General features: G+C 33.4%; 1 protein-coding gene across 1 annotated transcript; it reads left to right on the forward strand.

Annotated features, from left to right (window-relative positions):
• The first annotated feature begins 1440 nt into the window (after positions 1–1440).
• LOC120081413 (probable protein S-acyltransferase 22) lies at positions 1441–6620 on the forward strand. Its single transcript, XM_039036255.1, has 9 exons — positions 1441–2248; positions 2342–2455; positions 3263–3664; positions 3823–3891; positions 3991–4062; positions 4478–4606; positions 4814–4894; positions 5045–5233; positions 5340–6620. Exons 1-9 carry the CDS (start codon positions 2207–2209, stop codon positions 6120–6122), a joined length of 1881 nt encoding a protein of 626 aa, XP_038892183.1. The 5' UTR covers positions 1441–2206; the 3' UTR covers positions 6123–6620.
• The last annotated feature ends 9635 nt before the right edge of the window (positions 6621–16255 follow it).

Below are 16255 nucleotides of genomic sequence, written 5' to 3' on the forward strand. Positions count from 1 at the left end.
TTTGGAACTCGTCGAAGACGATCCAGGATGATTCGATGAGATGACGAATGAAGATAAAGAAGATCGATGAATCGAAATTGACGGTTGAGAGAATTCCTCGGGTCAACGCGATTCTGGAAATCTACTCGACTAGGAATGCGTGCTGGTAAAGTGCATATATATTAAAAACCCTACCGAGGAGCGACAGTGAGTCCTCCAAACAGAATTTAATGCATTTGGGCTACCTGGTTAGAAAAACGCTGCTGTTTTGCATTTCTTTTAAATATTTAATTATCTTTTCAATTTTATGTTCAGAGTAATGGTTATCTACAGTGAGGCTCTATGATGACTTGTGTACCTCTTGATCATCTCCGTTGGATTGGAATTTCGAGAGATTCAATAGTAGATGGTAATTCTATATGTTTAATTAGTTAAAATGTTCATAAACTTTTTCATTTATTTTAATTTTTTTTCTAGCATATTTAAAAGTTGAGTGGCGTCACCCGACTTAGATATTATTCTACATCCTAATTTTGCAATATTTATCAAAACATCAAAGATAATATTGAAGCATTGAAAATAATAGAGATACAAATCTTACCATCTTATCGATTTGAGTTTTTATTTTTATTTGATTTTGGTTTTACACTTTAAATTTCGATAGGTTACTAAATACTCACCTTTTTATTAGTTTAAATTACACAATCTTCAATATTATCCAACATTGCAACCTTGAAAAATAATAGAAATATTTTATGAATACGTTCTTAAATAGTTTTTTTTTTTTTTTTTTGCCTTAACATTTATTATTTAGACTAATTCCATAAACTTTTTTTCCTTTTTGATTAACATGGAGCCCAATGTCTGACAACAAAATGCCAAAATTCATTTACAAAACTTTGCTTTTTTATTTTATTTTTTCTTCCAAAAGAAAAAAAGGGCTAAAATTAGTCAATAAACTCACTGCACTAAACTACACCACAATCCAGTGAGCCATTGACCCACATCTCACGTTTCCTTTATTGTAATGTCATTCTCTAGCTTTGTAATTTATTCAAGTTCAAGTTTTGTTCGTTAAACTATATTTATCAACTTCATTTTTTGGAATTTCATCACCCAGATAAGATTTTACTAAAAAATGATGTGGGAAGTGTAAAATCAAGACCCAAAGGCAAAATTTTAATTTAAAAGGCTTGAAGTTTTGTCAAATCAATCTAGTATTCACTGTGTTCTACTTGTACTTTCTTGTTGTTGCATATAATTTCAAAAAAAGAAAAATGAAGGAACAGAATGAAATTGTCAATACAAAAGATGGTGTCGAATCGTTTTGTAGGTACCAACTACCAATTCAATACAAAAGGACAGATTCGAAATGAAAAAGCAGAAGAACATTTAATGGAGTAGTGGAGTGATTTAATGTTTTGGTTCAATTCAATTGGCTTCAAAATAGTGAAAGTAACGGCAGCTAAGAGGTGTTTGGGCTTTTAGGCCTTAAGGGGGTCCAATTTCTTTAGTCTACTTTGTTTGTTTTTGTTGGTCGAGAAGAAGAAGAAGAAGCCAGAAAGGGAAATGGGTTTTGTTATTTGAGCGATTTAGAAAACGAGAGCTATGAACATCAATCCGTTGCATTGCAATTTGCAAATTGCAGTGGCTTCTCTTCTGTACACATGATTTGCCCAGGGAAAAAGGGTGTCGCTAGAAACAAGAAAAATTAAAGTAAAAGGGAGGTTGCGATGTAATTATAGGCTTGGAAAGCAAAACCCAGGCCTGCTTCTATTCCCTTTTTAGTTTTCACTTCTCTTCTCTCCTTCACGGGTTCACAGATTCCTTTACTTACAGAAGCTTTTGCAAGCAAACGAAGAAAACCCAGAGCCAAGCCAAGCCAGACCCTTTTTCTCTTCTTTCTCCTTTGGCTTCCATGGCTGCAAAGCCAGGCCAAATTAACCAGGCAAGCCAGACAAATCATCCTTGCTGTCTATTCTTCTAATGCCCACATTCTCTTTTCAGCAATACCCTTATCTTTCCTTTCTTTTTCGATTCGAATCCCAAATATGACTAAACTTCAGTGGCAAATCTTTGTAGTTTCTGTGGGAAATGGAGAAAAGGGGGAGTTAATTATCTGAATTTTAGGCTTAAGGAGGAAACCCCATCGCGTTTCCTTGTTCTTTTCTTGCTTTCTTCAGTTCCTTCATTTTGATTATTCTTTGTATTCTTCTGGGTGTGCCCAATGAGGAAGCATGGATGGCAACTTCCTTACCATCCTCTCCAGGTTTGTAATTTTTCCCCCTTTTCTCTTTTTGTTCATCATACATTTGTTTGCAACGAATTTAACATTCTTTGTGTGATTCTCTTCTTCTTAAAGGTTGTTGCGGTTGCTGTATTTCTAGCTCTGGGGTTTGCTTTCTATGTCTTCTTTGCTCCTTTTGTTGGGAAGAAGATTTTTCAGTATGTTATGATTGGCATTTATACTCCTCTTGTAAGCTCTCTCTCCATTGTCCTTTTTGTAATGTTCTTCTTCCTCTCATGTATTATGGTTCGAACGGCTGAGATCTATACCTTCTGCGTTTGTTTGTCTCTGATTTAATCTTTTGGTTCCTTGATTTTAATGTTTCCCCACTTATGGGCGATCTCTTCTTTTACTGGATCTCCCCTTTTCAGTCCAATATGATCTAGTTTCGGCCGTTCTTTAAATCCATATTGGACATTTCCGAGGAAACTTGTTCCCTTCATTCAACCTCTTCCTGAACTATGAAGCTAATGTTGCCTGATACGGAGGTCCAATATTTCAACCCAAAATAGGCATGAACTTTATAGCTTCTGGGCAGTTGTGTATATCAACATTTCTCGTGGTCTTGTACCCTGGAATAATGGGTTGCTTCTCAAATTTTAGGGACAGGTTCCAAACTCTGTTTATTAGTGTTGGAAGGAAAAGGAACCTGACTAGTCTCATAAAATTCCAATTTATATGTCAAAGATGAGGTTGATGAATGCAAAAGACACAAGTTCTTCTGATGGGTATGAAATTTGGGTCTGGGGATTATATCTGTGGTGGATAGAATGAGTTTTGGAACTCAAATTCTTTCCATGATGTGTATGATATTTGATGTCTTAAGCATTCAGAGGCGAAATACAGGGCTTGTGCTGATAATATATTCCAAGATCTGGAAAATGAAATGTGCAAGTCACTTCATTCTGCCTGCTCTTTATCCTTGTTATCTTTTTGTGGAACTTGGTCTTTCATTTTCTTCTATCATGAAAGCTCACAACATCTCTTTTGTTCTAGATTACATCTGTGTTTGGCCTATATATCTGGTGTGCGGCAGCTGACCCTGCAGACTCGGGAGTGTTTAAATCTAAAAAGTATGTCAATATCCCGGATGAAGGGAAGTGTTCTCATAAAAAAAGTTCTAAATTTGGTGGGGAATCAGTGACATTCGCACGCAATCCCAATGCTGCCTCCATGGAAGAAAAATCTGTCGATAAAGATACGACTGGTGCAGAAGCAAATTCTAAGGACCTTCTGAAGACAGAAAAGGATAGTGCACCATCAAAGAAATTATCCTGCCTTTCGTTGGCATGCTTCCCTTGTGCATATGTGTGCAGTTGTTTGAGTTCAAAAGAGGAATCTTCTGAGCAACACATGAGTGAAGATGGCATGTTTTACTGCAGTTTGTGTGAAGTTGAGGTGATTGAACTTCGAAAGCTCATAGTTTCAGAAAACCTGTTTTACTGCAGTTTATGTAATTGTATTCACAATCTATTGCATTTTTCCTGCCTATAAGAATTTTTACTGTTTGTTTATTGAGGTGGTCTTTAACTAATCTAAACAATATTCTGGTTCAGGTTTTCAAGTACAGCAAGCACTGTAGAGTTTGTGATAAATGTGTCGATCGTTTTGATCACCACTGCAGGGTATACAAAATGTTTAAATTTTCACCTCATTCCCTTCCTCAGTCCAGCTTCACGAATAGTTTTCTTTTCTCACCATTTGTGTACTTTCTGGTTCTGCAGTGGCTTAACAACTGTATTGGCCGAAAGAACTATCGACAATTTTTCACCCTCATGGTTGCCTCTCTCCTCTTGGTAAGTTTGAGCCTCCTCTCTGTTCTTATATTATTTCCAAAGCCTAGCTTCGTCACGTCCTTTTGACCTTGGTCCTTAGCCTACTTTGCAAAGTGTAACAATTGGATAGCAGAGAAAATTCTTAATATGCTGAGCTTTGGAAGAGCTATGCCCAACCATAGATACATCGATTTCTTTCTACTATAGCTGCTCTTAGGTTTCTAACATCTTTTCAAATCAACCGAGAAGTTTTCTGAATTTCAAAACCCACCTACTACCCTTTAATTCTGTGATATGACTCTAATCCTTCCTTGCAACATGACAGCACCTCAAGACCATCCCACCAGAGTAAGGCTTTATTTTCATGTCAGTTTCATTTTAATTAGTTATTGACAGGTTTATACATGGTTTGTGCACCTTGGGCTTGAGATTGCAGCTTATTGTACAATGGTCGAGCGGAATCCTTGTGCTGATTTGCTGTTTTGTCGAGAAGAAACGGTTTTCTGTGGAGATCTCGTCAAAGTTGGGTAGCAGTTTTTCTTTGGCACCTTTCATTATTGTAGTGGTAAGTGATTCTGACCATTGCCTGGCTTCTGTGTTTGCCTTGCCTTTCTGGATTCTGAGCAACAATCTAGATTGATTCCTTTTTAGCATGATTGGTTTGCTCAATGAAGTTGAAATGTTGTGCAAATTGTATTGTTTTTTTCCTGCAACTAGCATGAATAACATCGGCATCCATTGTAAACTGATCATTATAACTTTTCATTTTCAGGCGGTTTGTACAATCTTGGCTATGATAGCAACATTGCCACTTGCTCAACTCTTCTTTTTTCATATCCTTCTCATAAAGAAGGCAAGTATAGCAACTACATGTTCCTTTCTCTGCTTTTATTATTGATACATTCCTGGAGGGATATATAGGTGGATATATAATTTGGGGGGGCGGGGTCGATTACTTGACAGTATGATTGATTAATTGCCTACGTCACTACATTTGAAACAGGGAATCACAACATATGATTATATCATAGCTCTAAGGGAGCAGGAGCAAGAGCAACAGGGAGTTGGTGGCCAGCAAAGTCCTCAAATGTCTGTTGTCAGCTCATTAACTGGACTAAGCAGTGCGAGCTCGTTCTCTACTCTCCACCGAGGTGCATGGTGCACTCCCCCACGCTTGTTTCTCGAGGATCAGGTAATGTAACCAAGTCTATCTTCTGTAGCTTATTGGAGCTTGTTATAAAATATTGCACAGCAATCGCATTTGCAGTTGGTTACCCTTTCTTACTTTTTCCTTTCAGTTTGATGTGATTCCCCCCGAGACGGGATCTGTTAGCTCTCTAGGAAAGAGGACGATTAGTGAAGAAGCAACAAAGAAAAAGAACCCTGCTGCTGTGAGGATCAGCCCATGGACTCTGGCAAGACTAAATGCTGAAGAGGTTTCAAAGGCTGCTGCAGAAGCAAGGAAGAAGTCCAAAATTCTGCAGCCTGTGGTTAGATCAGCAACTTCTTTTGAACAAGAAACAGATAGTGGTTTTGGCAGTAGTGGTCACCGAATGGTGTCACGCCCTGAAAATAATAGGAAGCGAGGGAATAAGCGGGTGCGTCTTCCAGTTGATCTACCTATGCAACACCTGACAAATATTCCAGCAAAAGCTGTCGAAAAGAGTTTCTCTGGCACATCAACCAGCCTTGGTCCTCTTCAACTTGAAGCACGCAGTGCTTTCCAAACAAGCAGAGCAATGTCGAGCTCCACCATGGTCGCCTCTTCACCAGAGAGCAGTTTGGACTCGCCCGACATCCATCCGTTCCGAATATCCTCCTCTGGAGCTGAAGAGTCCAAGAGACTCACAGGCTTATCTGCAGCTAATGCAGCTGCTCAAAAGGGACTTCCATTGTCAAGGTCGACTAGTGATGGATATGAAGCTTCAGGCGGGGAGGACAGTGATCGAGTTCCTTCGAGGATTGTTCAACGACCGATGAGCTGGAACAATGTCTTATATGGTTCAGATCAGGATGAGAGGCTTGCCCAACTGCAAGCATCATCTTCTAACCAGATTAACAGCAAACATACCCGATTATGAGTTTACTGAACAGGTTTATCTCAGTATCGTCATGGTGCAAAGTCGGCAATTCTTTCATTCTCCATCCAAGGAATTCAAGCACCAATCAAACAGCCTATCCGTAAAGTGAAATGTAGTCTTGGCTTTGCAATCAGTGAATCAAAGGCATCACAGAAGATGTGGGAAAATAGGAAACTTGCGAGTTAGCTGATGCCAAACTTGACAATCGAATTTATTAGTTTATTACTTGCAACACCCGGATTTACCTTAGTTTGATATGAAGTGAATTCCTTGGATTGCTTTTGTTGAACCTGTGTTAGTTTCAACAGATGAATTCTTGTTATCATTCATCTTTAGTGATGCGCTTCAACGTCAACACTACAGTTTTTTTTTTCTAGCCATGTTGTCAATTATGTACCCATACATGACCTATTTGATGAACTTTGCAATCTCCAACTGTCCCATTTTTAGAGAAAGCAATCTCTCCATGGAATGGCGAAATTCCATTTTGTCATCCTACCTTTACATTTGTCATTTGTGCCAATTGTGTTTATATTATAAAATTTTCTAAATTTCAAATTTCAATGTTATTTTAGTCTTTTCGACGTTAAGAAGTAAGACTAATATTTAAATTGGATAATATCAATATCATTGTAGAGATATTTAGAGGGTGGTTGTCCTTAACAAGTTGTATAATATCCATGATCCTAACTTAGTAATATCGATAGAATTCTTGAGTGTTGAATACAAAAGTAGTGAGCTTTGAAAAATGTAGTCATGGTAGAGATTTGTGGTTGAACTTTCTTAGGTTAATAGAATGATATAGAGAAGAGTAGTTAACCTAGATGAGAGGTAAATAGATGGATGATTATTTGAAAGAAGCCTCTTTCGAGAAATGCAACCAAAGTATATAAGTGCGATAACCTATCCAAAAGCAAAATCACGAGAGTTTATGTTTGAAGTGTACAATATCATACTATTTGAAAGATAAGTAGAGGTTCCGCTACATCTTTATTCGACATTGAAGATTTACTCCACAACTAGATTTAGACCAGGATTTTGATATCATTTCATAAGTTATCGATGAAGCATTGGTGGTGTAGTTTATTAAACATTATTGGACCCTAATTAGAACAGAATCTATACTTGCTTGATGCTTTCAACTTCATTTCTTCGAGATCTAAATTTGATGCACCACTTTTGCAATTCGGATGCGTTGAGAAGTGAGAACAAACACAAATGTTCCACTCCATTTTGTAGAGCCTCACCTTTCCTGTTTATTCCATTTTAATATCAAATAAATATGGAAATTTGAAAAATAAACTAATGGAAATAAATTGGTAAAGATTTTAGAAAATAACTGGGGTTACCTCATCATCGCCGAGAAAAATTCTAGTACTACATTAATATGAGAAATTTTTCATACTATCTCCATTCATTGTTTACTACAATAGTGACACTTAAGAATCATGTAGGGCCTACGAAATAAATAAATATTAAATTAATAAATCATTTAATGACATGTCAAATAGTGAATGAAAGAAGTTAGTACTAAGATAGTATTAGATTTTTTTTTAATCGTCGTCTTCTCAAGTGAATCTTAAGTTGTTACCTAATAATCTTTTTTCTTTAAAAAATATTATACGTGTATTCACTTTATAAACATGTGCCACATATATTTGTGGTCTCTTTCCCTACTCAAATAAATAAAGTTTTTTTTCCAAGGAATATAGTCTTATTGTACCTTATAGTTTAAAACCTGGCAATAATTTATTGATAATCATCTAATCCATATGGCTTAAACTTGTAATGTTCTTTTCTTTAATACAATAATGGTGGGAATAAGGTTCGAGGCTTTGACTTCAAAGAAAGGTTCATGTGAATTACTATAAGCTAAACTCAATTTGAAAATTTTATAATGTTTTAGTTCTTCTTAAAAAGAATCGTATTAATGCAAAGTATCCAAATTTTAGTTAACATTATATAATATTAGTATATTATATATAATATAATATATATAATATATATATATAAGTATTTAGAAACCATTTTTTTTTACATAAAAGCATCAAAATTTAGTAACAATTTTTTTTATACAAAAGAGGCAATTATGTTAAAAAGCAGTCTTTTATTTTTTTTTTTATGTTGAAAAGTAGTCGTTTCTCTCATTAAGTTGAGTACGTAAGTAATTTTTTTGTCTCGTGAAGTAATTTCACAAGACAAACTTACAACATTACAAGACAAATAAGATATTTTGTCGTTAATCTTGTAAAGTTATAAGTTTGTCTCGTGAAGTAACTTCACGGGACAATCTATTTATCTTCACGAGACATATTTATCTTTTCATATTGTTGTAAGTTTGTCTCGTTAAGTAATTTCATAGGACAATCTATTTATCTTCACGAGACGTAATTATTTTTTTCATAATATTGTAAGTTTGTCTCGTGAAGTTACATTATGGGACAATCTATTCATTTTCACGAGACATATTTATTTTTTTCATAATGTTGTAAGTTTGTCTTATGAAGTAACTTCATAGGACAAAAGACAAAAATGAAAGGAAAATTGCAAAACCACCCATGAACTATGGAATTGGTTACGATCACACTCCTGAACTTTCAATTTGATCAATTACCCTCTTGTAGTTTCAAAATGGTTACAATTAGGTCTTTTTATTTAATAAGAACCTAATTGCAACCATTTTTTCCTCAATTCAAAGTTATCAATAATAGATCCACTCAATTAAACAAATATAGAAATATATAGCAAATATTAATATTTACCATTGAAGTCTATCACTGTCTAAGATAGACAAAGTTAGAAGACTATCTCTGTCTATCTCATATAGACATTGATAGAAATCCATGAGATAGACAGTGATAATTATCACTATTTATCTCAAATAGACGAAGATAGTGCTCTATCTCTATCTATCTCAATTCAAAGTTATCATTAATAGATTCACTCAACTAAAAAAATATAGAAATATAGAGTGCAAACAATATAGGAACTATAGAAACAGATATTAGTGTTTATCTATCATTGTCTATCTGAGACAGACAAAGATAGTGCTTCATTAGGTTAATCTTCAACAGTTGCTTTTCCTTCGGTAGCCTGTTGAAGCGTATCTCTGAGATCCGAAAATGGGAGGGTCACATTAATAGAATGAATTAAGTTAATTAATGAATCCTTGACTGAAACAACGGTAGCTAAATACTATAGGAATAAGAGTTATTCTGGTATTAGTGATTGGGGGAGGAGTAGTTGATCACCCTTCGGTGGTTGTTGCTCTAAACCTCTGAAGTATTGTTGTAAAAACAAAAATCAATATTTTAATTAGGGTTCTATGATTACATATGTTTTTGTTAAATTGATTGGATTATTAAGTAATGGGTTATGAAAAATATAACTAATACGTTCAATGATTGTTGTATGTTTTAACATGTTTTCCACAATCATATCTTTGCTTAAAAATGAGAAATTGACCAGTAAAAACTATGCGACGTGGAAATCTAACCTGAATACGATTCTGGTTATTTAATAAGGACCTAATTGCAACCATTTTGTCCTCAATTCAAAGTTATCAATAATAGATCCACTCAATTAAACAAATATAGAAATATAGAGTAGATATTAGTATTTACCAATAAAGCCTATCACTGTCTATCTAAGATAGACAGAGTTAGAATACTATCTCTGTCTATCTCAGATAGACATTGATAGATCTATCACTGTCTATATGAGATAGTATTCTATCAGATAGACAGTGATAGAACTTTATCACTGTCCATCTCAAATAGACGAAGATGATGCTCTATTTCTATCTATCTCAATTCAAAGTTATCAATAATAGATTCACTCAACTAAACAAATATAGAAATATAGAGTGCAAACAATATAGGAACTATAGAAATAGATATTAGTGTTTACCTATCATTGTCTATCTGAGACAGACAAAGATGTGCCTCATTAGGTTAATCTTCAACCCCTATGATCAGGTCCTCCGAAGGGATGGTTGCTCTAGGACGACATGTAGATAGATCATAAAAATCTCACGATGCAACCTAATAGAGGAGACTGTAGGATACGTTGACACGCCCCTCTCCCACTTACTACAAACACTTTCCCTATTCATCTTGTTATTGACTCATGCAAACACTTTTCGAAAGGAGGCCGTGCCTAGGGCGACACAAAGCCGAGCATGAATCTCACAATGTGAACTCTTAAAGACGTGGGAGCTAAAATTTGATATATCACATATACCAATATCCTCTCACTAAAGTGTTCTAATATTTTTAGGATTTTATTATACTTAGTTAAAACCCAACTAATGAATTTATTTAAGTCTCTTTAAATTTGCTGATTATAACATTTATATGGAATAATTTAACAATACTTGATTTCATTTATTAATCCCTTTTAATAAAATCAATTATTTATTACATGCTTATAAAATATTTGTCCAATTCACCTTTTAGGTCGGTTTCGAGGTGGAGGTATTCCATTTCCATCAGCTTAAATATCCCCCTAGACAGAGCCTTCCTTAAACAAAGGCCCCTTATGGGCAATTATTTTATAATTTTAATCTTTTAATTAAATTCATTTCAATTCTGTTAAAAGAAATTAAAAAGATTAACCTATTTCTAATCCCATTAGAAAAAAAAACATAAGTCTAGCTTGATTAGTTTTAAGCTATTTAAAATTAATTTGGACCTATGTTTGCATGCAACTCTTGATTATAGATTTTAAACTATCTCATTAAAACTATAACACTTATATTTTAATGATTTATTAAAACCTATAAATTTACATCTAAAGACATCGATTAAATACAACAATTATATTTATCTAAGTAATGTCATGCTTATGCAAATTCCATTTTCATTTGATTAGTATAACACTTATATAAATCATACATGAAAAATAAGCATTCACATACATGCACTATTTATTATAACAGTTTTAATATATAGTATCATACATGGACATGCTTAGGTTAATCATACATCACTAACATAACACTTATATCATGATGCATGAGCATAATTTAATCATGCATCTATAAAATATAACCCTTTATATTTATTTATGATGCATGTACATGTTTATTTTAAGGTGGGTATTTTTAAATCTATATGACATACATTATGTAATATAAACTCAAAGATTAATTTAAACATCCATCCAATGCATAACTAAATTAATTTAAACAGCAAAAATTGGAGCAATTTTGGCACCCTAATGATATTAATTGATTAAATTAATATAACTATTATATTAATTTAATTAATCAATATTAATTAAATAATACAAAGGGAATTAGGTCAAAACAGCTACAACCAAACTATCTTCGCGCGTGCCGCCAACACTCCCTCGAAACTCAAAGCATTGAGGGCAGCATTGCAATGCTACGACTGCTTTGCGTTCGTCGCGACGTAAGCAACAGAATGTTGTTGTTCACATCATTTTTGGCTCTGAACTTACCCCAAACTTCCCGATCTCTTCAACAATGTTGCTCTTTCGATCGACACGGACTTACAGACTCGAAGCAAGAATTCAATTGCCCAAAAAATACAATGGGTCCTCACAATTTAATCAAATTAAAAGTACTCTACGTCGACATTCAAGCATTCTAAATGTTGAATATTGAACCCACCTCTAAACTGATTTTGTTTCAAAAACTACAAAGAACGAGGGTGCAAGAAATTGACTTTGATACCAATTAAAGGGATCGAATCTCACAGCGGAAGCGTTGTGAACGCCTTGCATCCTGCAATTCGATTCTTACATAAACAGATTCAGTATACTAAAACAGAATATAAACATGTAATATAGCATGTTTTAGGGAAAAAGATTAGAATCATTCTTACCTTTGTAGATTCCCAAGTTTCACGAAAAATCCTCAAGTTCCAATGAACGGCTCCTCCAACGATCTTGATCATGAACGATTTCTTTAACAATCTCGAATACTACCATGAGAGTAACCTCGTTATTCTCTAGGATTTCAATAGAGGAATAGGTGGTATCCAACTATTGGGAGAGGGAGAGTAGAAAAGGTTTTGGAGAGTAGAGAAGATTCTCTTTGTGGCTTAGGGAAAATTTTGCACAATAACACTTGTGTATTGTTGTGTATTGTATATTGTCAGTGTATGTATCAATGTCTCCCAAAGGGGCCATAGGAAGGTCTTTATATAAAGAAGGGTCAAGCCATTTTCCTAATCTTTTTTTATTTCCATTTTCACAATTAATTAATTAAATAACACTTATTTAATTAATTAGTTCAATTAATTAAATAGCACTTATTTAATTAATTAGCACAATTAAATAACATTTATTTAATTTAATTTGCACATTAATTAAATAATTGTTTATACATTAAATCCAATTTAATATATATATACTTGATTATCATAAACATCATATGTATATGTGTAATACCTCTCTATTAATTAATTCTTTGTGATACTTTTCAATTTAATTTGAATTATAGATCATATTCATAATCAATTATATATTAATCACATTACTATATGGTTTCCTCAAATTAATTTGAACAATTCAAATCATCCCTCTTAAATATCCTCTAGTGAGCTAACAAGGGGACCTAATTGACCTATAGATCAGAAGATCCAATGATATGGGATTAATTTTCTAAACTCATTAGCCAAATTGATCAACATTCGTTAAATGTGGGCACACTTCACTAAAAACCCACAACTGCACTCTTCTCACTACAGATATATTTTTGTGTCCACATATGTAGATTAATAAAAACAAGTTAGTCCTTCACGAGTGTTCGTAACTCCAACTGGGCCAAATTATTGTTTTACCCTTAGGTTACCTCTGATTCCTTAAGTACCAATGCTTCTCTAGTGAACAATTTGTTTATGGTCCAACCAATAAACAGAAACCCATCTCGAGCCAATGAGAGGGTAGGGCCCTTTGTTCAAGTCTCGGAGATACCACTTAAGGAAACACCCATCTACTTACCCTTAAGGCGGGAAGAAGTGAATTTCATCTTGTATTATTATGTTTCCAGCTCCCCTCTGGTCTTGTCCCTAAATGGTAGGCATATTGGAGCAGTGAACTGGCCACCCTCACCCATACAAATCAAAGAACTGTTAGATTTTATGTCCTAAAACTTGCAGTTTGTAATGTTAAACATTTTCTATTATCAATAAAGATGTTATTGACATTTATTAAAAAAAAAATTGTTGTTGAATAGGTAAATTGTACTTGTATAAAATAAACCCAATAAACTAAGATCCATGGCTATTATGAATACTTAAACTTTATGTGGAAACATAAAGATGGATCAAGTTCGAGTAAATAGCCAAAACGGTCTAAAGTATATGAATAAGTTTGGGTACCTTATTTTGGTAACACTTTCAGACGCAGCCTACTTTGTAGATAGTACAAACGATGTGATCTTGAATCGTTTATGTAGAGACATACAAGTGAGGGTGTCCTATGCAATGAGTTTTTATAAGACCAAGACCAAGAAATAAGTCATTCTTATTTTATAAACGTTGTTTACTATTAACGATGTGATCTTGAATCGTTTATGTAGAGACATACGAGTGGGGGTGTCCTATGCAATGAGTTTGTATAAGACCAGGACCAAGAAATAAGTCACTCTTACTTTATAAACGTTGTTTACTATTTAAGACTGACTGCTTTAAATCGATGACCTAAGTAACTTGATCTTAATCCTAGGCTAGCTATGAACTCTTGTTTATTCGGGATTATCCTTAGATTTGTATAGGTGAGGGTTGGCTCAACAACGCTGACTCAATAAGCCTTCCATCTCAAGGGTAAGACCGGGTAGATAGCTAGGGACTTAGGATGCAAAACGGAATTCACTCCTACCCGTCTCTAGAGATAATAGAGAGGTTGTTCTCTTAAGTATGGAATCTAGGTTTCGAACAAGGGGTCACACCCTCTCATTGGCCCGAAAGGAAATTGGTTTAGTGATTGGATCACAAACCTATTGTTCATTAGAGGATCAATGAGACTTAAGGAGCAAGATGTAATTTCGAGGGTAAAACAGTATTTGAACTAGCCGTTATTACGAACAACCTGTGAAGGGTCGACATACTAATTATGGTTAAATCAAATGGACAGAAATATATCTACAGTGGGAGAGTGCAACTACTAAACTATAGTGGTGTGTCTCGGTAATTAACGAATATTGATTAATTCAGTTTAAAGAGTTTAGCCAATTAATCTCAAATCATTGGAACTCATGATCTGTAGGTCCATAAGGTCCCTCTACTAGCTCATAAATGATTAAATTTTGGATTAGAATATTGAGTGAATTTGAAGTGTTCAAATTCAATTTAGGGTTTCAATTTGAAGTGTTCAAATTTCAACTTAAAGTTTGAATATTGAAGTATTCAATTTCAATTTAGAGTTTGGACAATTATATTCGATATAATTAAAGGTTAAATTTATTAAAATTAAACATTTTCAGAGAGTTTAAAATATTTAAATATTAATTACATGAATAGAGATTCATGTTTGAATTAGGTGTCTAAGTTAATATTTAATATTAAATTATTATTTAATTAATTAAATTTGTTTAAATAATTATCTAAAATAAATCAATTTAAAATTAAGAAATTCAATTTTGGAAATTGAATTTTGTTTAATTTAATTAAATTTGATTTTAAAATTGGAAAATAGATGGTTAGTGGATTTATGCCACTTCTTCAATTTGAAGTAGACTAATCCATAATTCAACACCTAGCCACTTTAATATTGCTCTTTGAGGTGTCAATCAACAATATTGAGAAAGTGCTTGCATGTTAGAGTTGAATATATACTTCAATTTTTAGAATTGAAAGAGATTTTGCATGCTGTTTTTTCTAAAATTCTGTAGAATTTAACAAAGCTCTAAAATCCTCTTCAATCCACCTGAATTCCCTTTTAATTTTGAGCTCCACAACTCATTCCAAGGCTGAGAATAGTAGAGAAGATTCTCTTGGTGGTCTATTGAAGATTTGAAGGTCAAATTTGTAGAAATTAGCAAGGATTTGGAGGGAATCTACAAAGGTATATATTCTAAAAACCCTCTTTATGAAAAACTATTTTTTAACATGCTTTATACTCAAATTAAGTGTAATTAGAGTGTTTGATGATTTAGTAAGCTTCCGCATTTTGTATGTTTACTCCATCAATTGGTATCAGAACATGATTTAAACACTCAATTAATGTTAATTTTGAAGGAACTCGTATAAGGAGAACCTTGAGCGGAAGCAGATCATCCAAATTTCATTATTTCTTGAAAACTAAGCTTACAATAAACATACAATAGATATGCATTTAAAGTTAAATTATAACATGCTTTTACTAGAAAAATGGTTCAAGATACATTACCTTTGAAGACTTTTTTCTTCGTAAAACTCCCTCGAACAGTCACGTTCCTCCTTGAAGACCTTTTTCAACGAAACCTCGAACAGTAACTCGGACACTACCACAAAAAGCCATTGGTATTCTTGGGGTGAGAACCTAGGAGTGGTGGGCTCTGACTATTTTGGTTAGGAGGGATAGTTTGGGTGGAGGGAGAAGAAGATTGAAAAAGCTTTTAAGAAATAAGAACACATAACTTTTCTGTAAATCTCTCCCAATCTGCAATAGCAAATGTTGAGGAAGAAGAGAAAACCACTTTTCTTTTATTCCTTTTGCCATAAAATTAATAACCACCCACTAAGGTGGTTGGAGAGAAAAGATGGAGAAGTTATTATTCAAATAATAATAAAATAATATAAATAAATATGATAATTAAATTATCATATTATATTTATATGAAATTATATGTTATATCAAATATAACATATAACCTATAGTTTTAATATTGTATCATATACAATATAAACTATAGTTTTTTTTCTATTTTATGTCATTTAATATAAATCATATTTATATTAAATTTTAACAACTTGAATCAACATTCATAGAAAATATATTTGAATCTCATTCAAATATTTATTTCCTCTAATTAAACTATAATGTATCAAATACATTATAACAATTATATCACATATAATTGAATCAATTTAATTATATCATATATAATTAAATCTCTCTATTAATTTGAACAATTCAAATTAACCTAAAAACTAATTCTCAACTAAATCTTTTTGAGCTACCAA

Source organism: Benincasa hispida, chromosome 7 (assembly GCF_009727055.1).
Source record: "Benincasa hispida cultivar B227 chromosome 7, ASM972705v1, whole genome shotgun sequence".
NCBI lineage: Eukaryota > Viridiplantae > Streptophyta > Magnoliopsida > Cucurbitales > Cucurbitaceae > Benincasa > Benincasa hispida.